Raw genomic sequence first — 22127 nt, 5'->3', positions numbered from 1 at the left:
CCTATACAGGGTCGCTATGGATTGGAACTGACTCAATGGCACTTCGTAGCAACAAATCACATTGTTACTCTGTAGACATTCCCCGTGTCCCATGTGCTTCTGGACTTTTCTGGGAGAAATGACATGGAATAACAATGTCTGCTCATTACACTTAGATACTTTTGGTTTTCCACAGGTGCAAACTTCAACAAACCAACCCTTCTGTCACACCATGGTGAGCTAAGCACCAGGTTCATATATTTTCTGTCTCAGAAGCGTCTTATCAGACAACAAGACATTCACTCAAATGGGAGCTTTCACAGAGGGAAGGTCACACCATGTTGCTTAACCTCAAGCCCGATTGGAAGAAAGATGTTTTAAATCGGTACAGAGGAGCAAACAGTACTTGTGACTCGGTTGTACGAACTCTCCAAGCATCCCAGTGAGAAGAACAGAAGAGCCCCCGCGAAGCAGGGAGTGTGAGGGGGACCAGCTCAGTCTTACCTGCAGTTCCCTTTCTCCTCCGGGCACCTGGGTCCAGGTCAGCCGTCTCCTCTGAAAACCAACAGGAACATCTTGACACCGGTCAGACAATGGAGGAGTCAGATGATGATTTTAAAGAACTGTGCAGCAGCTATTTCCAAAGGGTGAAAAAGAGTGGACCCAAGGAATTGTCACGAGATAGGAAGAAGCCAAAGGCCTCAAGCAGCACTCAGATAAGAAACAAACTGAAAAAGCCCAGACAGACTGCCAGCAAGAGCAAAACCCTCCCAGGCTCAACGGAGAAGAAGTCACGAGTTGGCAGACAGGCCTCACGGGCTGCCAATCGAGGAGCTGCCAAGTCGCAAGAGCAGGAGCCGATAACGCCCACGGAGAATGGGGCGGACCACGTGCTCCCGCCCGCACAGGTGCCTGCGGTGGATCTGCCTGCACTCGGAGATGGTGTTCAGAACCCCCAGACAGGTACAAACTTGATTGATAAAAATAGGCAGTCAGCCTGAACACCCAGCCGGGTGGACTCTTGTTTTAAACAAGTGTCATGATACTGGTACAGGCCCTCTGTGAATTTATTATTATTATTATTACTTTACATGCTTATGTTTGGAGTCTTCTGCTCTTTTAGAATTTTCTGGTAATGTTTCCAGTAAGTGGTTGACAAATGTAATGTGAACATTAAAATACTGTTACTGTCATTTTCGAGGCTTCATTCCAAGGTGAGTAAGGAACAGGCTAGCCAGTTTTTGGTTAGGTTACTGAGAAAGAAGCATGAGGGGATTTGAAAGAGTTCATGGGAAAATTCTATTATCTTTCAATTCCATTTTTTTTCCCACCAGCTATCTGAAACTCTTTGTCTGAGGGTGACATGTGGGTTTATATCCTAGGAGAAACTTCAGGCCTTTCCTTTCTTCTCCCAAGAGGAGTTGAAAATAGAGAATTCTGTTTTCTAATCCATGTGTTTATCTGTTTAAAGTTTCCCCACTCTGCCACCTTGGTACACTGAGCGATACTTTCTGCATGCTGAACTGAAACCACCCTTGCATTTAGAACATACCACAAGACCTTTGGGGTCGTGAGTTCTCAGACTTTCTTCCCTTCACCACTGGATCTGAAAGTTGGATTTTTATTACTAGTGAGGTCAGCCGTTCCTCGCAGGAGTTGGGTACCGACAGCCCGGGGGATGGCTGTAAGGCTTCCATGATGTCGCTGAAGCCGAGACTACTGCAAGCTGTACCCGATTCTGCAGAAGACTGCCCCCACATGCAAACCTGCAACATTGGCTCTCAAGCCCAGGGGGGTCCATGGCAGGCCAGCTACAGGCCTCATGTGAAAGGGGGAGCACCTGCTGTAGATAGAGGTAAAGGCTTGTCCTGAGTGTTTCTTCAGTGAAGCGTCACTGAACTAGAACTCACATTCCATCCAATTCTAAAGTCCATCCAGTGACTTTTAGTATATTCACAGAATTTTAGCACCTTTCCTCGCTCCAGAAAGAAGTGGCGTAATCATTAGCAGTGACTTCCCACCCTCCCCTCCTGTCACAGATCTTGTCGTTACGTTTATACTGGGGCTTTGGACACATTCTTTCTGGTTCAGTCATGGCTAATGAAGTGACATTGGAACAGACCCAAATTTGTAAAATGGGAGTGAACTGGAAAAATTGTGGATTGATGTCCTGCCAGAAACTTCAGTCTCCTTAGAAAACAAGGGCGGCAGCCAAATCTCTTGAGCAGCAGAGTCAGAACCAACAGCGCCCTGCTTGGAGCTGGTGGCTGACTCACCGCCTTGAATGTCAGTCGCTGTCCACAGTCCTGTCAGGAATCCGGTCTCCTGCCTCAGGCTGCTCGTAGATTTACTTCCCAATCCAGGACTTCAGTGTGTCATTTCCCCATTCCAGTACACCCACAGTTTATTCTCCCAGTTATTTCACATTCCCAATGATTTTGTATTTACTGTCCCATTACAAGGAGCCCTTGTGACTGGTAGTGCAGATGGGTAAGTGTTGGGCTGCTAACTGTCAAGTTGGCGGTTCAAAACTACCAGGAGGAAAATGAGGCTGTCTGCTCTCATAAAGATTTACAATCGTCGAAGCCATGTAGAGGGTCACTGTGAGTCCGAATTGACTCAATGGCAGTACATTTTGAGTGAGTTCCAGTGTCACTACATCAGCCATAACTGAATTGGCTCAAAGCCCAGCTCTATACAAGGGGGCTTCAAAAAGATTTTGGAAAAATTAAATTGGAAGATATGGAATTTTTCTACAAAGTTTTTGAAGTCCTGTCGTATTAACATAACAGTAAAGTTTGCCAATAACCAGTCAGATCTGTTCCCAGTTGATCACACCTGCTTTCATTGGTGAAGCACCTCTTTGAAGCCTGAATCTAACCTGTACCTGGGGAGCAGGCTTGTTTCTCCAGCTAGACCAGGTGCGAGTGACTGTTTTCTTCCCCTAAAGGTGCTCCCATCGGTGATGTCCAATCTCCTGCTTCCGGGCCGATCCCAGTGGTGCCTAGTCCTTCCAAGCCGCGGACAACAGAGCTGGTCCTTCAGCGAATGCAGCGGTTCAAGAGAGCAGACCCTACTCGTCTGAGACATACTTCCGGCACATGCTCATTCGAGGCAGCAACTGCAGAAAACACCCCAGAGGACCCTCAAGAAGAGACAGTGGTGGGGAATGGTATGATAGGGACGCTTCATCTTCCACCCCAAGGTCAGTGATGACTCCAGGGAAAGGGAGAGGGGGGCTCACCATCACGGCGTGTGTGCTCTGGGACGCCAAGTGGCCGGTAGCTTTGTCAGCTCACTGTGTCTAGCTAGAGAACTGAATCTCTTCTCACTTCGCTTCTCTGACAAGGCAGGTCTTGCAGGTTCCAGACCAGCAGCAGTAAAGCAAGTATCACAGTAAAGTGGCTCAGGCACGTTGTTTGGTTTCCCAATACAGAGAAAAGTGCTGTGGGCCCCAGAGTATAGCCTCTTCAGTGTACAACAACATCGCAAAGCGTTTGAGATGTTGTGAGAATGACCCAGAGACATGAGGTGGGGAGAACAGTGCCTCCAGACATGCTCCCTAGCAGGGCTGTCGCAGCCTTTCAGTCTGTAGACAGACCAGTGTCTGTGAGGCGACAGAAAGTGGCACACAATACAACAAGGGATGCCTGTACCAATTTCTCCTTTGTCGTCCTGATTTTTTTATTATAAAGTCATTCAAATATGGAGAAAAATGGAAAGGATTAAAAAAAGATATAATGACCTTTCTATGCCTTTAACTCAGATTTAATCATTGTTAACAGTTTGCCATATATCCTCTTATCTATGTCTATAAATAGGAGTCCTGGTGTGGTGTGTAGGACTATCACTAGACTGCTAACCACAAGGTTGGCGGTTCAAACCCACCAGCTGCTCCTCAGAAGCCGTATGCAGGGTCGCTATGAGTCGGCACCAACTAATTGGCACCTAGTAACAATGTCTATAAATATACATTTGGTATGCACCATGTCCAAGTAAGTTCTAGGCAGCATGATACATCATCCCAGTTCCTCCCGGGTGCATGGCCCACGAACCGCATCTCCATGAGCATACCTGGTACCCACAGTCTGATTTGCCTTGCTAGCCAGGCTCTGTTCTAGTTTTGGAGCTGGGAGTCAGTGTGACTTCACAGCCTGCATGTGCTCATAGCCCGACAGTCTCCTGCTGTCTGGAACCGACCACGGTGCCCCCGTCTCTTTCTCTTCCGCACAGCATTGACTTTTTGTAGTCCATGTAAGTTTGTCTCGTAAAGTTTCCCACTTCTGGGTTGATTTCATTGTTTCCTCATGATGTCATTTCAACCCTTCCTCTAACCAGGGATGGAGGACCCTACCAGCAAAGGCAGCACTTGTGGTTGCGCACTGATCTCTAGTGAACAACACACAGGATTTCACTAGAGATTGGTAAAAAAGCACCAGGCAGCCTGGGCTTGCCTGCGCCGCCGCTGTCTCTCACCTCTGTAATTGGTCAGAGGTCTATCAGGAATGAGTCACAAGTGCTCTGCACTTCCTGGTGCACACACACACACACACCCCCCCCGAGGTGCATCATGTCAGCTGTTCCCCTTTGTCCCCAACACAATATGGACACTCAGCTCCAATGAGAGTGAGGGAGAGGGAAAGAAACCCGGAAGAGACCAGCCCACCAGACCTCCGCAGGCTGGGGTGGCGTGCAGATGAGGCAATTGTGACTCAGAGCGACCCCACGTGATAGAGTAGAACCTCCTCATCACGTTGCCTGGGGTCTTTTCTCCCGAGGAGCCACCAGATGGGTTGCAGCCACCCACCTTTCTGTTAGCGGCTGCGTGCTTGAGTGTTGCGCCACACGGGCTCCTGTTGACAATGTGACCTCTGGCACCACGCTGGCAGTCTCACCTTGAGGATCCACAACATCCACACTCTGTAACACCCACAGGTGAGTTTGCCCTTGGAGCCTGTCCTCATGAGTCTCCATTGCTTCTCGCCAGGCTATGAACCCACGCCCCCTGCCACAGAGAGCGACATGGCGGTGGCCCTCGCCCTGCAGCAGGAGTTGGGGCAGGAAGCAGCACCCGCCCATGCAGATGACTTGGAGGAGAAAGGATGGTTTTTCTGCCAAATCTGCCAGAAGGACCTGTCCACCATGAACGTGACGCGGAGGGAACAGCACATGAACAGGTAGGAAGAGTCTAAGGTACGAGTCCTAGGACACGTCCACATAGCGATGGACCTCAGCCTTCCTTTGCTTGCTTTTTTCCCTTCTCTTTTTTTTTTAAAACAGTTTTGTTGTTGTTGTAAAGTGCCATTGAATCAGTTTCAATTCATAGTGACCCTATCTAGGGTTTCCGAGGCTGTAAATCATCAAGGGACTAAAAGGTCTCATCTTGCTCCTGTGGAGCGGCTGGTGGGCTCGAACCGGGGACCTTGTGGTTTGCAATCCAGTACTTATTGTATAGAGCCACTGCACTTCCTTAAACAGTTTGAATGAGATGTAATTCATTTAAATATAAATCAAACCACACAATTCACTGCTCAAAAGTGTACACACCAAAAAAAAAAAAACAAAGTGTACACACCAAGGGTTTTCAGTCTCTGATGTGCCACCATACCATCAGTCCGCTTTAGAACATTCTCATCACCCAAAAAGGAACCCGAATCCTGTACTCCCTGTATCTGCCCCGTTCTGCCAGCCATCCTCTGCTTTCTGAATCTTGTGGGAAAGGTTGGCCTCTTGTGGACATTTTATACTAATGGACTTGTACAGTATGCAGTCTTTGACATCTGACTTTTCACTCTGCAGAGTGGTTTCCGGGTTCGTCCACGTCATATCACATATCAGAATTTCAGTCCTCCTTAAGGCGCTTCCATTCCTATGGAGAACCCGCATTGATCTGTTCATCTTTTCTGTTGTTATTTGGGCTTTAAAATACAGAAATTTGTTTTCTTACCATGCCAGAGGCTAAAAGTCCAAGCCAGTGTCAGCCGTGTTGGTCCCTTCCTTGTCAGGAGCCCTGGACGTTCCTTGTAGACGACCCCTCCCCACATAGCGTCTGTTTCTTCTCCCCCATCCCCATGTGTTCATTCATCCATTCATCTATCGATGGACACTCCAATAGTGCTGCTTTGAACCTGTGTGTAGCTTTCTGTGTGGCCACACGTCCTCATTCCTCTGGGGCATGTTCCGCGGAGCAGAATTGCAGGGCCCTTTCTAACAGAGTGAAATCATTAGTCACCTTTGCTAACAGATGCCTCAGCTGTGTGTCTGGAGCCTGGCTTATTACACCCAGCAGGACTGCCAGGAGACATTCACGCTGGGTGGGGAGGGAACAGGCTGGGGAAACAGCCTGTGACTCGTTGTGGCTATGCATTGACATGGCTCCCTGTCAGCTGTGATCCACACCACCAAGGAGGCTGCGTTTCCTCTCTGCCATCTCCCCACAGATGTTTGGATGAGGCGGAAAAGGCACTGAGACCCTCTGCCCCTCAGGTCCCCGAGTGCCCCATCTGTGGCAGATTGTTCCTCACCTTCAAGAGCCGAAGCAGTCACCTGAAGCAGTGCGCAGTGAAGATGGAGGTCTGCCCCCAGCTCCTCCTGCAAGCTGTGCGACAGCAGACAGCACAACTCGAGGGGGACTGCAGCCCCACCACCCCCAGGTGAGGCCCACGGACAAGCAAAGTGAAGACGCTGAAAAATGGGCGTTTATTTTTAATTGTGGGCTGTGTGACTATTTACAGAACAAATTCTCTTCCTAGTCAGCAGTTTGATTGTTGTGCGGAGCATGTTCCTCCCGGGTGCTCTTGTTCACTTCGTAGGCTTGTCATTTGGCTGAAAAGTGGGTTCAGTTCCAGGCTTGCAGGGTGTCTAACTGAGACCATAGCGTCAGGGTTCTACTAGTCTCTATTCAACCAGTCTCTTTGTTTTGTTTGTCAAATAAATCTTAGAATGCTGGAGGGATGTAGAGCCCTCTTTGTTTTCTGTAAATGACAGAGTTAAGAATGAGGCACAGTCTCTGAGGTTGTCTGTCTTTGAAGGCTTTGAAGTGGCAAGACAGCCAGGTGTGTGGAAAGAGCTGGAATGGTTTCCTGCAAGTCCTTCCTTCCTAAGAGTTTTCTGATCCTAGTGCCCTCAGGGCAGCGAAGCACTTAGCCACTCCCCTCCTCTCCTCACATAACGTTACCCAGCATGGTTTCTATCCCAGTGGACTCCAGTTGTCTTCGTTTTCATATAAGACTCAGGTGCCCTGGAGAGCCAGCGGCTCTGTGGGAGGAGGACCTGGGGGTCTACCCCAATAAAGATGGGGCTGCTCTGCTCTGCCTGCAGGGTCCCGGTGAGTAGGGATCCACACACAGGCACCCAACAACAATTTGCGATTATTTGACAAAATTCAAGAGAGTCAGTGAGACAGAACCAAGGAACCTTATTTTTAAGACAATTTGCATGAAGGAAGTGTAAATGTGTTAAAACAGGCCTTATTGAAGTGGGTGCAGACTCTAGCTGCCAGAGAAATGGAAGGCCAGCCCCATGGCCTGTGGGCCCTGTCGTGGCCTGCACCAGGTTCTGGGCCCTTGAGCTGGACTGGTGCCAACGGGGGCGGGGGCAGAGGTCTTGTCTCAGTCCACGGGCCTGCCTGGATTTTAGTGGGAACACTTATGGTCAGGTCCTGGTGAGTTGAGCCTGAATTACTCCCTTAGGTCTTCATGGAATCCTGGTGAAGCCAGGTGAAACACTCAGCTGCTAGACACAAAGTTGATGGTTTGAAGCCACTAGATACTGCAGTTTGCAACCCTATGGGCCAGCTCTTCCCTAGCCTATACGGCTACTCATACTTGACTCAGTAGCCTGGGGTTTTTGGTCAGCTTTTTAAAAAATTCTGGCTTAGACCTTTGTAAGGCGTGCTGATAATACAGTGCTATCTCAGCTGCTAGTCAGAAGGTCAGTGGGTGGAGCCTGCCAGCCACTCCCAAGGGAGAAAGATACGGTGCTCAGTTGCTGTAGATTTGTGGGCAGTTCTCCTGGGTCCCAGAGGGCCACTAGGAGCCAGAGTCAATGCCACAGCAGCTGGTAGAGATCTTCCTAACGGCCCGTGGACAGAGTAGAACCGCTCCACAGGACTTCCTGTGTTGTCATCTTTATGGGGGCACATTGCCACGTCCTTCTCCCTTGGAGCCACAGGTTGGTTCAAACCGCTGACGTTTCAGTTAGCAGCTGAGAGCTTAGCCGAGAACATTGTCCCACCAGAGCTTCCTTCATGAACACTAGTGTTGGAGAGTTTGGCAGGACCTCTCTGAGGTCATGGCAGGGACTCATCTCTCTGGCCAGACCAGACCTCAGTGGCCTGCTCAGATGCATTATGTCTGGGTTTAAAAGAAACACAACATGGGTGGGTATGTCTAGAAGGTGGGGAGAGTAGGAAGCTACTGCAGTGGACCCCCCCCTCTCCATCTGGGACCCCCCATGGCCAAGCTGGGGAGCTCTGGAGCTCTGATGTAGTCTGAATTCCTGTTGAGGAAAGTGCTGGTCAGAGGCCGCCCCTTGTGTGCACCCCCTGCGCCCCTCATATGCTTCCCCTTTAGCTTCAGCCCCATAGCTGACTGGGCCTTGCCTACTGGGATGCGAGGGGCACCCATGGCAGCTGCTACATGAGAGACCCCAGACTTTGGGGCACCTCTTTGACCTTTTAAAGACTACAGCTGTTATACTGACTTCCTGGGAAGTTGGAAGTGAATTAAGGCTCATTTGGAACTCCCAGGGTGATTCCTAGGTTTGCTCTGTTGAAACTTCTTTTCTCACCTGCTTTGTGTCCAGCCTGGCGAGGCTCACCCAGGCAGACGCCCTCCAAACCCAATGAGCCAGGAAGCCTGAGAAGCGTCCCCTCGACTACCAAGTCAGCTGACCAGGCTGCAAGCTGAGCAGGGTGGCTTGTCCTTAAGGCAGGGTTGGGGTCCTAGAGGAGGAAAGGGGCCCTTCCTGGCAGGTGCCAACAGGACTGCCTGCGGGCATCAGCAGTAGGTAGGTGAAGCTGGTAGGGACCCAAGGAGCTGCCAGGGAGCCATCAAGTGTCCCATTGTTTCTCTGGACTCCTGCAGGAGGCTTTGGCCGTGTCAGGATACAGGTCCTACACACGACTCTGTTTGTCCACCAAGAGCCTGCTGGGTGGCAGCTCATGGGTGGACTAGGTCCTCCTGCTCCCAGTCAGCACCACCGGTCCACGTCTAGATCATGTGGACTTTTGAACAAGATCTTGTAACCTCATCTGAGGCAGTAGAATAAGCACAGACCCTGAAGCAGCCCCCTGGAGCCCCCACTAATAATGTCTAGCCCCCTCTTAGAGCCTCCACTGAGAACACCCAGCCCCCTCCTGACGCCCCCACCAAGGAGAACTGGTCTCGCTCTTTTGTCAGGTGGGGCCAGGTCTCAGCCATCACTAACTCACCTCTCTGACTGCTTTCTAAGCTTCAGCCATCAAGTTGGAAGTCTGAAACGGAAAGGAGCCCCCAACAAGAAGGAGCCCCCCAAAAGACGGAAGATCAACCAACCGGAGGCACCCTCTGAGGACCTGCTGATGGCCATGGCTCTGTCCCGATCGGAGGTGGAGCAGTCCGGGCCTGAGCCAACGCTCAAACTAGAGAGTGCTTTTTCCAAGTGGTTTAAGCCAGGAGCAGGTATTGGGACATGGGAGCAGATATGGGGGACTGAGAGCAGATACGGGGGGCCGGGAAGCAGATTCAGGGCATCTGGAGCAGATATAGGGGTTGGGAGCAGTATAGTGGCCTCAGCCTGTGGTGACCCCAGGGAGAGCCTTCCCGTACTGCTGTCCACCTGGAGCTGACCACCAGATGGGTGGGTAGACTCCATCACTGACCCGATGCTGCTTGTTTATCTCTAGACAAGAAAAGCCGTAGGAAGCAGCTCACCAGCTCCCTGCCCCCACTGCTGCTCCAGGATTCCGAGGCTGCGCAGCAACACACAGAGAAGCGAGTGGCCATGCTCTTTGCAGAGGAGGTAGTGATCTCCAGCACGCCGCCACTGCCCAAGAGTGGACTCTTGAAGAAAGAGTCGGAGAAAGCTGGCTGGCGTCTGCAGCTTGCTGAGGGGAGGCAGAAGTTTCTGTGGGAGGGCAGCGCCCTGGCTGGAAGCTGGACCTTAGAGGCCTTCTACACGACTAACTTGGTCCCGCCCATCGTGCCCCGGCAACCCGTCCAGGTGAGGCCCTCCCCTCCACACACCTGCCAACAGGCTCTGAGGAGAGGCTGCCGGAGCTGCACTGGCAGCGGGAAATCTGGGAGGTTGGTAGAGGTGGGGAGGGTGTCATCACAGCGTGTTGCTCCTTGGTCAGAGCAGAGGACCCTTGGTTCTCTAAATTCAGTGTCCTCCTAGGGAGGTGGTTTAAGATGCAGAAAGCCGGGCCCTGGTCCCAGAGCTGTTGCCATCATCTGTCTGCAGTGGGCTCCAGGATTCTGCATTCTAAACAAGCGATTCAAGCATCTCTGACATAGGTGGTCCTGGACTCGTCCACCTGAGCCCAGCTACACACCTAGGAGGAATTCCCAGGCTGTGCAAACAGTTCCTGCACTTGGCTGGTGACTGGAAGGTGGGCAGAGTCCACCCAGAGGCACCGCCAAAGAAAGACCTGGCAATTTAGCTCAGAAAACTCCGCCATTGAAAACCCTCTGTGGTTGCACTTGTACACTGACACGCACAGGGGCGTTAGAAGCCGGGTCAACTGAACAATAGCTGGGGACTGGTTGGGAGGGCGGGTCCAAGGCTCCATGACAAACCTTCTTCCTAATGTGGGTGCCACCAGCTGGGCCTTGGCTCTGACAGAACCCTTGTCCGACCCTGGTGATGTCTGATGAGAAGAGTCGCACCGCCATGTGCTCCAGCCAGGCCTCCCCTGACCCCTGTGTGAGGCTAACAACATGGCCAGATTGACCTTCTGACTCATCCTAGGGTCTCAAGAAGGAACCAACAAGTCCAGTAATGCAGCCTGACCAGCTGAAGCTGGATGCAAGCCCACCGCTCATCCCCTGTGGCCCCAGAGTGGACTCTGTGGAGCCTGTTGGCCAGAAGGCATCGCCCTCCTCCAGCCAGAAGGAGCGCCAGGCCCTGCAGGACCTCATGGACCTGGCGGGAGAGGGGCTGGGGCCCAGCAGCGGGGGCCTGGCTGACTGGGGCGGAGAAGCAGGTGAGACCAGGAGGGATGGCGGCCAGCCGCCATGATGGCAGCTTGGCTCTGAGGTTCGTGGCTCACTCTGGGACCAGGGGAAGAGCACTTTGATCTCTGCCTAGACCCTCTGCCATTGAGTCAGATCCAAGTCAGCAACTGTGGGGGACAAGGGCAGACTGGGACTCATGACTGCAGCTGGCTGCCCCACTCTCTCCTGCAGAATGGCTGCTGAGTTCAGCCTTGGATCTTGCAACTACAGACCAACGCCTAAGCCACAGGCTACCAGGGTTCCTTCTCAATCCCTCTAGGTAGCTGCTTGTCTCTCTGCTCACAGGACAATGCACTTGGTAGTGACTCACTCAGTGTCCCTCCAATGTTAACCAAGGACACAGCCTTCTGGCTGATGTTCTCTGTGGCTCTAACCAGAGACACAGTCACTTACCAAATGCCCTGCTTGGGGTTCGGCTGCTGGCCTAACCTGCTGGCCCTTCTCTCAGCCGTAGATTTGGTGCCCAGCAGCCTCCCGCTGTCGGGGTTCGTCCTGCCACCCCAAGAGGAGCATCTGGAGAGGGGCAGCCGCACCTCGGTAAGAACCCAGGCCCTCCCTCTCACTAGCGCCCCCTAGCGTACGTGTGACCACATGTAGCCATTGACCGCTGTCCACTGTCCCTGCTGCAGCTCTACCTTGGCCTGCTGCTCTCTGACTTCGGAGCCATGGTCAATAACCCACACCTGAGTGACGTCCAGTTCCAGGTGGACAGTGGGGAGGTGCTTTACGCCCACAAGTTTGTGCTTTACGCGCGGTGCCCACTTCTCATCCAGCACGTAAGTCCAGCCCCTTCCTCCTCACACTGCCTTGCCCTTTCCTCTCCCCCCATGTGCTGCCTTCTCCTCTGAGCAGTCTCTCCCTGCGATCCCGCCTTCCTGGCTCCTCAGCTCTGTCCTCTGGTTTGGAACTTTTGACTGGGAATTAGGTGGAGGTTTACAGAGCAGATCCGGTTTCCGTCCAGTCCTTCTACCTGTTGTGTTTCATCTCATTGACTGCAGTCCTCTTGTCCCACTTCAGGCCTCTGATTCCTGTCTCCATTCTTGCTTGTTTCCTCACCTTCTCTATTTTGTCTGGGGGCAAATGCTGCCCCTTGAATCTCACGTGGTTGATTATTCTAGGAGTGGGTAGCTCCCTGGATTACTGTTACTGTTACTCTTATAGGCCTCTCTATTGTTTGGCTGAAAATGGAGCTATGGGTTTGAGTTGAGTTGCAGACCTGCCGGAGGACTAAGGGCAGCAGCTCTGTCTTGAGCCTTCCTCACATCCCTTCCCTCCCACGTTCTCTCGTCTTTCTCCCTCCGTTCCTCGCCTGGCAGCGTCTGTCCTCTCCACTGCCATTGTGGTTACGGCTTCAGCGGGGAAGCAAGAAAGACATTTGAGGTTAGGAAGTGGTGGAAGGGGAAGACCTCCGGATTGTGAAACTTCAGATTTTGCGTTTGGTCGAGTGATAATCCCTTCTTCCCAGAATTGCTCCCTCTTTCCCTATTGGCAGTAGCTGCAGGCTGTGCTCACCAGCCTCTGCTCTGACACTGTTCTGACATGGTTTGTCCCTAGTGTCACACCAGGAATCTGGGAATGTGCTGCTTCTCCCCCTGTCAGCAGCGAGCCTTTGGTAGATCTGTCAAGAGGGAGCTAAGTGGGCTCTTGAATGCTCATCTCTGATTTGATGTTGAAAACAGAAATGCTGTGGCCAGCATACAGACCCAGCCAGCACAGGAACTCAACATCGGCGAGTGCTGCTCTGGGAAGACGAGAGTCAGGCGGTCTCGCTTCCAGCTGTGCTGGTGCACCCAACAAGCCAGTTCTGTTTTGCGTCCCCCTCAGGTAAACAGGGAAGGCTTCGTCGCTATAGAAGATGGGGACCTGAGGACCCAGCGCGTCCTGCTGAGTGATGTTAGCACAGAGGCAGCCCGGGCCTTCCTGCACTACCTCTACACTGCAGACACTGGCTTGTCCTTCTCCCTGGCTCCTGACCTGCATTCCCTGGCCCTCAGGTCAGCTCGTCCTCCTCCTGATTTCACAGCCCTTGGGATTATTGGCCAGGACTAGTGGGTTTACAAGTTCCTGGTGGTGCAGATAGTTAAGTACTCAACTACTCACCAAAAGGTTTGAAACCTCCCACCTCCCAGAAGCGCCTTGGAAGGCAGGCCCTCTCCAGTTTTACAGACCCCATTGAGTTCCACAGCTTAGCTTTCTAGTATAACAGACATACCCCAGGAGGCGGTTAATAAGCAGAAAGGTGTTTCTCGTGGTTTAGGAGGCTAGTAGTCTACACTCAGGGGGCCAGCTCCAGGGGGAGGCATTCTTTGTTGGCTCTGAGGGAAGGTCTCTCTCCCCTGGCCCCACAGTAATCATCATTAAGCATTTCCTCCCCACCTCTGCTTCCTGGCTTCATCCGCTCTTTTCTATCCCGAGAGATTGGTTTAGTAGATACCCTAGACTGACAAAGCCCATTCCCAGATGGGATTATAAACCCAGGTACAGGGGTTAGGATTTACCACAGCAACTTTGGGAAGATGCAGTTCAGTCCCTAAGCACCATAATTCTAACCTTAGCCATATTCACCCAGTTTCACTCACTGCGATGGTGTTCATGGACCCTGCCTGAATGGTGGCTCTGGAGTCTATAACCCAGTGGCCTGGAGATGTTGCTGGACACAAGGGTGGGCACTTTGAAGGGGAAGGGGAGAAGCCAGGAGCAATTTGCAGCCTGCTCTGGTCCTCAGCTGGCTCCTGACGTACCCGGGTCTACGTTGCAGGTTTGGTGTGAGTGAGCTTGCCCATGTGTGTGAACAAGCACCTCTGGAGACGGACGCACACAGTGCTCCCTGGAAGAAGGAAGAGGAGGACTGTGTCAGCAGAGCGGACAACTTCCAAGAAGTCTTGAGGTCAATGTGGCTGGACGAAGAAGGAGACGCAGAGGCCCTGGCAAAGCCTGAGGGCCATGGAGAGGACAGAGAAAAGGTGGACGAGGTCGAGATGGAAGAAATTTATGAATTTGCTGCTACTCAGCGGAAGCTACTCCAAGAGGAAAGAACAGCAACAAGAGACGAAGCAGCTGACCAGCTCAGGGAGGAGTGTCCAGCTCCTGCGTGTGTCCTGGCTCAAGGGCAGCTAGAAGATGCAGGACACAAGGAGTCGTCTGGGCAAGGAAGTGACCCGAGCCTGGCAGCGCCCGTCTCCTCCCGGGGCCAGCGTCCCCACGGGGAGGAGGACTCAGGACCTCCTGAGCAGGAAGCCATGTGGAAAGCACCTGGCCAGTGCAGCTCCTCCAGCCCTCCTGGCCGGTTTCGGGCAGGAAGGAGAGGCCGCTCCGTTTTGTACACCTTTGAGGATTCTGAGCAGTTTTTCTCAGCAACTCAAGGGGAATACTCTGAACCCACCCAGATAACAGGCAAGCAAGAGGACCACAAGGGGGTGTCCTGTTCCCCCCGATGCCAGCAGGCACCTGCAGTGCAACAGCCCACCTGGGGCGTGAGTCCCCCCCGGCCACACCCCCGGCCTCACCATGCAGGTGAATCATCCCTGTTGACACCACGATCGAGATCGCAGACTGTGACTTCCAGGGTGGTCTCCTGGGATTCCCCAGTTGTAGCATCGAAGCAGAGGCGGGACAGTGGTGTCCCTGCCTTCCTTCCAGACCCAGGCCACCAGGGAGGCCGAGGTTCCATGGGGGCCTCTCCAGGAAAGTCCTCGTCCATTGACCTCACCCAGTCAGACTCCGCCCCCTCCAGTTCCAGCCCTGCGCACGCCTCTTCAGCTGTGAGCAGAGACACTGATGTGATTCTGCTGCTAGATTCAGACGAGGAGCTGGAGCTAAAACAGACTAGAGCGAGACCTGTGCCCAGTGACCTCGTGGAGGAAAAGAAAGTGCTGGAAGTCAGCCCCAGGTCCTCAGAGCTCTTTTCCGTCATTGACATCGACGCGGATCTGGAATGTTCTCCTAGCCTGCCAGGAAGGGAAGCCGAGCTTCAGCAGGGGGCAGGCGAGCTGCCAGGGAACCGGGGCCACGTAGGTGACAGAGGGCGACGTGGGCTCTTCCATCCTGGGGAGAGCAGCCCTGAGGAGGACAGTGCCACAGACATGTCATGGCTGGTGCCTGCCACACCGCTGGTCCATGGGAGCCACCTCTACTGCCCTCAGCCCCAGGCCTCCAGCGTGGGCTCTAGGACATCAGTGCATAAGGCGGTGCACCTGGAGCCCAGGACCCCATGTGCAAGCAGGGATGCAGATGAAGCCACCGACACGTTTCCAGTCCTTGTGCCGCGGATGGTGCCACCACAGCTGGTTACTGCCTCCCCAGGGAACTCTGAGGGCAGAAGGCGTGCCCCCAGAAACCCCTACGGTCAGCAGCCCAGGCACCACCTCTCTCCTGTAGCTCCCTGTCCACCACGGAGATGCTCACCACCCAGGCCACTCTGGCTGAGTCAGGCCACTTCGAGTGAGGTGGTGGAAGTCGAGGACAGTGACGACGAACCTGGGGTGGCTCCCCACCAGGCAAACAGCAGCCCCCTGCTGGACAGGGAGCCCCCCATTCCCGTGGACGACTGCTGCTGGAGTGCAGAACCCCTCTCACCAATTCCCATCGACCACCTGAACATGGAGCGGACCGGCCCCCTGAGCACCAGCAGCCCTAGCACCAGGGCAAGGGAGGCCTCGGGTCACCTGGCCTGTGACTCCCCCGGGCCCCTGGACACCACCCCGATCCGGAGGAACTGCCCTAACTTGGGAGGAATTCAAGAGCAGTCCCCTCTGGCCAGCTCTCCAGGGGGCAGCAAGCTGAGCTATCTGAATTCAGCTTTGTGGGACGACTGGGACGGGGAAGAGAAGTCTCCAGAGCTTCTCCCTCTGACCCAGAGACGAAGCGCAAACCGAGCTGGAAGACCTGGAGGCTCAGAGACACCCAGTGAGTAACAGGAGGCTGGGGTGACGGGCTGGGCAAGAGCAGTCATGGGCCAGGCCATCCCCACGATGAGGGGAGCAGCCCTCAGCCACACACACACACTCTCTTTTCTCCTATAAGTCAGTGTTTCCTAAACGCGTCTGACCACACGGGTCCCCCAGGAAGTGGCCATAAGACACCATCTGAACCTCCCAGGAGAGGTAAAGACCCTGCTCAGCAAACTCCCCGCACCTTAGGGTCCAGTTTGGTTCCTGAAAAAAACTACACATAGTATCACTATGTGACCCAGGAAGTCCTGTCTGAGGTGTCCAACCAATAGACGCAAAAACACATCCACGCAGCAGTGCACACACATGCTCAGCAACATAGTCACAGCACCCTACAGATGATGTAACACACGTGTCCATCAGCAGATGGATGGGTGGACACAACGTGGTCCGCTAGCCACAAAGAGAAATGAAGTTCTGACACTGCTGCCGTAGGTGAACACGAAACAGCCATACTCAGCAGCAGGCACTTATTGGAAGCCTTCACCTCTAAGAAAGATCCAGAACAAACTAGTCAGTAGAGATAAGAGGCAGATTAGTGGTTTCCTGGGAGAATGGACAGTGACTATGGTGGGTACTGGGCTCCCTTTTGGGGGGTGAAAATGTTCTGGAACTGGACACAGGTAGGCTCAACATGGTGAAACTACTAAAGGCCACTGAGCCAGACTGTTGAATGTGGTTCCTTTTCTATGGTAGGAATTTCACTTCCATTTCAAGGAAAAAGGTCAGAGCCAGCTCTGTCCCCGCAGTCGTTGTCGTCCTCCTCCTCGTCCCAGCTTATTGGACGTGACAGAGCAGACACAAACAGGAAAGCTCACTTGTAAGAGAGTGAGCCAGAACCTCCTTCAACTGTCATTTCTGGCACTAGGGGAGAAGCAAAGACCCTCCAGTGCGGCTGCTCCCAGGAGGGGCAGATGAGCGGGGATGGGCAGGGAAGCCCAGCATCTGCCTCATGGCCTGGAGTTTTCTTTCCCCCTGAACTCTAGGCTGATCAGGTACCAAGGGCCAGCGCCTCCCAGCCCTGAGGGTCAGGTCTTCTAGAAACTTCCCAAGGCGAGTGGTGGGGCCCTCCCCAGAGCTTCTGCTTCAGTGAATCAGGGCAGCTGGGGGGATTTGCATTTCTGACTGGTTCTCAGGTGCTGCTCTGAGAACCAGGGTGGTGGACTTCAGACCCCGGGGTATTAGCCTGCGGACTGAGAGGGCTTTCAAGACTGTGAGAAATGGAAATCTACCAAGAATTTGGAGGATTTTTCAGGAGACAGAGTGTTTAACTCTGTCAGAGTCTCCCAGGGCTCCATGATCTTAAATAAGTAACGGGCCAAATCCTGAACTGTCCATTTAAAAAACACCTTACTGAGATACACGTCACATTCCATACCATGTATCCATTTGAAGTATACGGTGCAGGGTGTCTAGAATAGTCATCATGTTGTGCAACCATTTTCATGGTCTAATTCCAAAACATTTTTATCACCCCGAAAAGGCCCTTATGCCCACTAAGTAGTCCTTCGCCATCTCTTCCCTGCCCCCTGCCCCCAGCCCCTGGCAACCAGGAACCACAGTTTATGTAAATAACACAGTCCTCTGCAGACCACACAACTCCTTCATGCATTCGTTTCCTGTGTGTGCTAAAGGGAGCATTGTATGTATATGTGCTTGTCATTTATGTGGGCATGTTACAGCAAAAAGGACCGTAATAGGCTCCCTGTCTCTCGGGATTTGCCTGTTGAGGACATTTCACATAAATGCAGTCACACTACAGGCCTGACTTTGAAGCCGGAAGCAGAGCTTCACTCCTTTCTATGGCCAGGTCACACTCCATATTGTGTGGAAAGAGCACATTTTGTTCATCCAGTCATCTGTGGATGGACATTTGGTTGTGTCCATTTTTTGAACAAATAATGCCACTACGTTAAAAAAAAAAAAAAAAAAATTGGTTTTTCTGTGGACGTTAGTATCCATTGCTCTGGGGCACATACCTAGGAGTGAGATCTTGCGGAGCCTCACTCTGAGAAACTGCCGAGCCGCTGCTGGTTTTCCAGAGGCTGTGCCAACTGTCTCCATAGCAACAGACAGTTCCAGTTTCTCCACATCCTCATCAGCACTTGGACTCCCCACAATCCCGCTCTTTACATTTGATACCTATAATAGGCATCCCAGGCAGGGTGAGGGGTCCTGGCATGGAAGGATAAGCACTGGACAGCTAACTGCAAGGTCAGCAGTTCAGACCCCCCCAGCTGCTCCTTGGAAACCTTCCACAGGGTTGATATGAGTCAGAACTGACTTGACACTTAACAGCAAGCGGGTGTGAGAGGATCCCTGGTGGCACAACTGTTACGTGCTTGGCTGCTGAGATTGGCGGATCAAACCCACCATCAGCTAGCCGGACGATTTGCTCCCATGAAGTTTCACAGCTGAGGAGACCCTAAGCAACAGTTCAGTTATGAGCCCAAGTGGCGCAGTGACTAAAGCGCTCAGCTGCTAACAGAAAGGTCAGAGGTTCAAGCCCACCAGCAGCTCCCAGGTAGACCCACCTGGCAACCTGCTTCGGTATAGATGACACTTTAAAGACTTGCGGGAGCAGCTTTGGGAAGTGACCCAACAGTAGCAGGCTGAGTTCTCAGTCTCGTGAGTGTGACGTGGATGCTCACGGTGCATTTGATTCGCTTGTCCCAGATGATTGACAAGGTTGAACGTGTTTTCACGCCTGTTTGTCTTCTTTGAAGAAATGTCTACTTAGGTCCTTTGCTCATTTTTTATCTGGGTGATACTTTCATTGTTGAGTTGTAAAACTTTGCTGACTTGTCAGCTGTGGGAAAGGTCACAGGGCTACCCTTTATTTCATGTTGTCGCTGGATCAAATGCTCTTTTAGTGACTTGCCTCAGGTCTCACCACAGCATTCGTGTGCCACCACGTGTGGCTGAGGCTCTCAAGTGCTACACGATCCATCACAGCTGAGAGGGCTGGGAGTTGGCTGCTTTCGAAGAGCAAAGTGGCACTTGGTGTCACATGCGGAAACTCCAGGCCCCTCATTCTAAACCCTGTGCTTCTTGTGTTCTCCCCAGAAGGTACTCACCGGAAGAAGAACTTACCCCCCAAAGTGCCCATCACCCCAATGCCACGATACTCCATTATGGAGACCCCGGTGCTGAAGAAAGAGCTGGACAGGTCAGTGTGGTTCTTGGGGTTCTGCTCATTGGGGCCCTTTCCTCCTGTGCCTTACTGGGCTCACCAAGGCTGGGAGTTGGGTTCTTGGCGGACATGACTGCTGTGGGCTCGTGAGGAAGACTATCGGGTGGTGAGGTCTACTAGGAGGAAGGCGATTGCACAGTTCCGAGGGAGCTGGGGGGAGCTGCCTGAGTTTCCACACCTACTACACATACTGGTTTCCAAAGTATTTGGTCTGAGAGGCTATGAACTCTAGGTCCTCCAGGTTGCCCCCCAGTACCAGGAATCCCAGTTTTAACCATCTTGAGTCAAGAGACCGGACTTGTAAAAGAGCATCATCATGTTCGCGTACAGATGAATGCTGCGCTTCAACTTGGGAAACGGGAAGCTGTCTCTGCCTCTTCCAGGGCTCCGCCAGTGCTCAGAATACTGTGGTGGGAATGTCTTCAGAGAAAGCTCAGTCATCACTTCAGAAAGACATAGGCCTCTGACTGCTCATCAGAAGCAAACACATCATGTTTGCTGAGCAGCCAGCCGCTCGTGGGACTGGCAGAGTGTGGTTGAGTGCCACTGTAGTCTGTGTGTCTGGCAGCATGTGGCTGACCACCAGCATTCCCCTACTTTCCGGTATAGGTTTGGAGTCCGTCCTCTGCCCAAGCGCCAGATGGTTCTCAAGCTAAAGGAGATATTCCAGTACACCCACCAGACCCTGGAGTCCGACTCTGAGGATGAGATCCCATCCTCACAGGTGCCTCCAACCCACACCTTCTCCGCTGCCACCACCACCGAGGCCACCAAGACTTCAAGGGCAGGAGGTCACCTCCTGCCAGAAGATACTGCTGGCCCCAACCTCCAAAAACCAACAGGGCCCACTGAGATCAAAAGCCCCCGACGCAGGAGGAAGCAGCCAGGGAAAACCCCCCCAGCCCTGCACACGCCTCCAGGCTCCGATGGTGACGGCCAGCTTCCCGCCTCCCAGGAGTCTGCAGCCAGCTCAGTGACCAGCAGTGATGGGTCCTGGGGCTCACAGAGGTAACTGGGTGGGAGGGGAGGGTCCTCTGAGCACTGGGGTGAAAAGCTGGGCAGAAAGGCCACTGGCTGCCTTCCGGGTTTGACTCAAAGAACATGCGGGCAGGTGGTGCCACTGTGGCCCCAGCCTCGCAAGCAGAGCCTTTTGGACCCCAGTCCCTGATGGCCCTCCTTGCTCAACCACAGAGACCACCCCCTCAGGGTAACTGCCTTTGGGGGTGGGGGGTGTGAAACCCTGCCAGCTAGCCCAGTTAGACTGCCCGGGAAGGACCTGCAGCCCTGGGCATCATTCCAGCGCCACTCTGGGTTCTGTGGACACGCTGATGCCCTCCAGAGACCAGGCAGGGTGAGGTTTCACCTGCCGCTGCTCCATTCTTTCCAGCTCTTCCACCGGTGAGTTTGGAGTGGCCTTTGAGTCTGAGGGTGCTGATGAAGGTGAGGAGGGGGTAACTGCCTCACAGGCGGCCACCAGGACAGCCGACACGGAGGCGGCAGTGTGGCGCTACATCCGCTCCCAGCCCGCACTGTACCTGAAGGTCCTGCGGTACCAGCCCCTGGAGCTGGCAGCCCTACAGGCGGAGCTGAGGCAGAACGGCATCCGCCTGGCCACGGGGAAGCTGCTGGACTTCCTGGATGCCCAGTGCATCACCTTCACCACCGCGGCTGCCAGGAAGGAGCGACTCCAGAGGAAGAGGGGCCGGCGGCCTGCGGGCAGAAAGAAGCGCGGGCAGGACTGAGGGGCTGCCCCCCTGGGTTCTGCTCCTGATGCGGTGTTTGGAACCTGCTGCCCAGTGACCCTCTTTCCCTTAACCTGCCATGTCTGTCCCTCTGTGGGCCCCGTCAGCCCACCTGCTCTGTGTGTCCACATTCTGAACCGCAGCCACGTGGGTCTAGCTGTCCCTTCTACACTTGGACCAGAAACCCATCACCAGCAGTAGCCCACCACCAGGCTCCCCACTGCCTACCACAGACACCTGTCATTGTTACCAGCAGTCTCCAGACTAGACCATAGGAGGGCCTGGCCAGGACCCTGAAAGCTTGGCGCTGTTCAGGAGCTCAGGTGCCGGACGGAAAAGTAGTACAGCTCTCTCTCTCCACCCTCAACCTCGTCTTTGTCTGTTGTCCACGCGGTGCGGTCAGTTTTGTATGAAGTGCAATAAAAAGGCTTTGTCAGAATCACTCGGATGTGTCCCTGCTCCAGACAAGAATCCAGACGGGGGCCCCCACACTGTTCTTTTCTCAGGGGCTTGAGGGCCTGTGGACCCTTGCTTCCTTCTGCCTCTCAGACAATAGGCAGGTGCCTGTGGCTTCTTTTCCCCTCTGTCCATTCCATCTCAGCCCTCGCTGTGCAGGGTGGCCTGCGGGCCCAGACCCAGCAAGTCAGAACCTGCCCCTTGATAGGACCCTAGCCAAGAGCTGGGCTGGGGGGTGTAGAGAAAGACTGGAAGTAAGTCCTGCCCACAGCGGGTGTGAGAGTCAGTGGCCATGCAGCTTCAAGTGCCAGGATTGGGACAGCTTCCTGCAAGAGGGGCTTGTGAGCTGGGCCTTAAGGCAGGCTGGCGTTTCCATCACTTACCATTGAGTCAGCCCTGACCCACAGCAATCCCACCTATGTCAGAGAACTGTCAGAGGGTTTTCAGTGGCTGATACTTAGGAAGTCAATTGCCAGGCAGTTCAGGGTGACCTTGAACTGCCAGCCTTTCAGTTAACAACCATCAGCCAGATGTGGCACGTAGAGACTCCCCAGCAGGCCTGTGGGTAGTGCCATCGCGTCAGTTCTGACTC

The 22127-nt window shown here is 53.5% G+C and overlaps 1 protein-coding gene across 1 annotated transcript; it reads left to right on the top strand.

The window, feature by feature from the left end:
- The first annotated feature begins 317 nt into the window (after window positions 1–317).
- On the top strand, window positions 318–21079 carry SLX4 (SLX4 structure-specific endonuclease subunit). The gene is made up of 15 exons (XM_006874903.1): window positions 318–364; window positions 521–942; window positions 2930–3151; window positions 4967–5156; window positions 6420–6632; window positions 9433–9641; window positions 9866–10182; window positions 10930–11164; window positions 11644–11732; window positions 11825–11971; window positions 13020–13189; window positions 13954–16100; window positions 19211–19313; window positions 19947–20345; window positions 20725–21079. The coding sequence occupies exons 1-15, from the start codon at window positions 318–320 to the stop codon at window positions 21077–21079; spliced, it is 5265 nt and encodes a 1754-aa protein (XP_006874965.1).
- Window positions 21080–22127: the final 1048 nt, after the last annotated feature.

The sequence above is a fragment of the Chrysochloris asiatica genome, unplaced genomic scaffold (assembly GCF_000296735.1).
Source record: "Chrysochloris asiatica unplaced genomic scaffold, ChrAsi1.0 scaffold00305, whole genome shotgun sequence".
Classification (NCBI taxonomy): Eukaryota; Metazoa; Chordata; class Mammalia; order Afrosoricida; family Chrysochloridae; genus Chrysochloris; species Chrysochloris asiatica.
The sequence above is the reverse complement of the archived record's forward strand: the minus strand, read 5'-3'. Positions and strand labels throughout refer to the sequence as shown.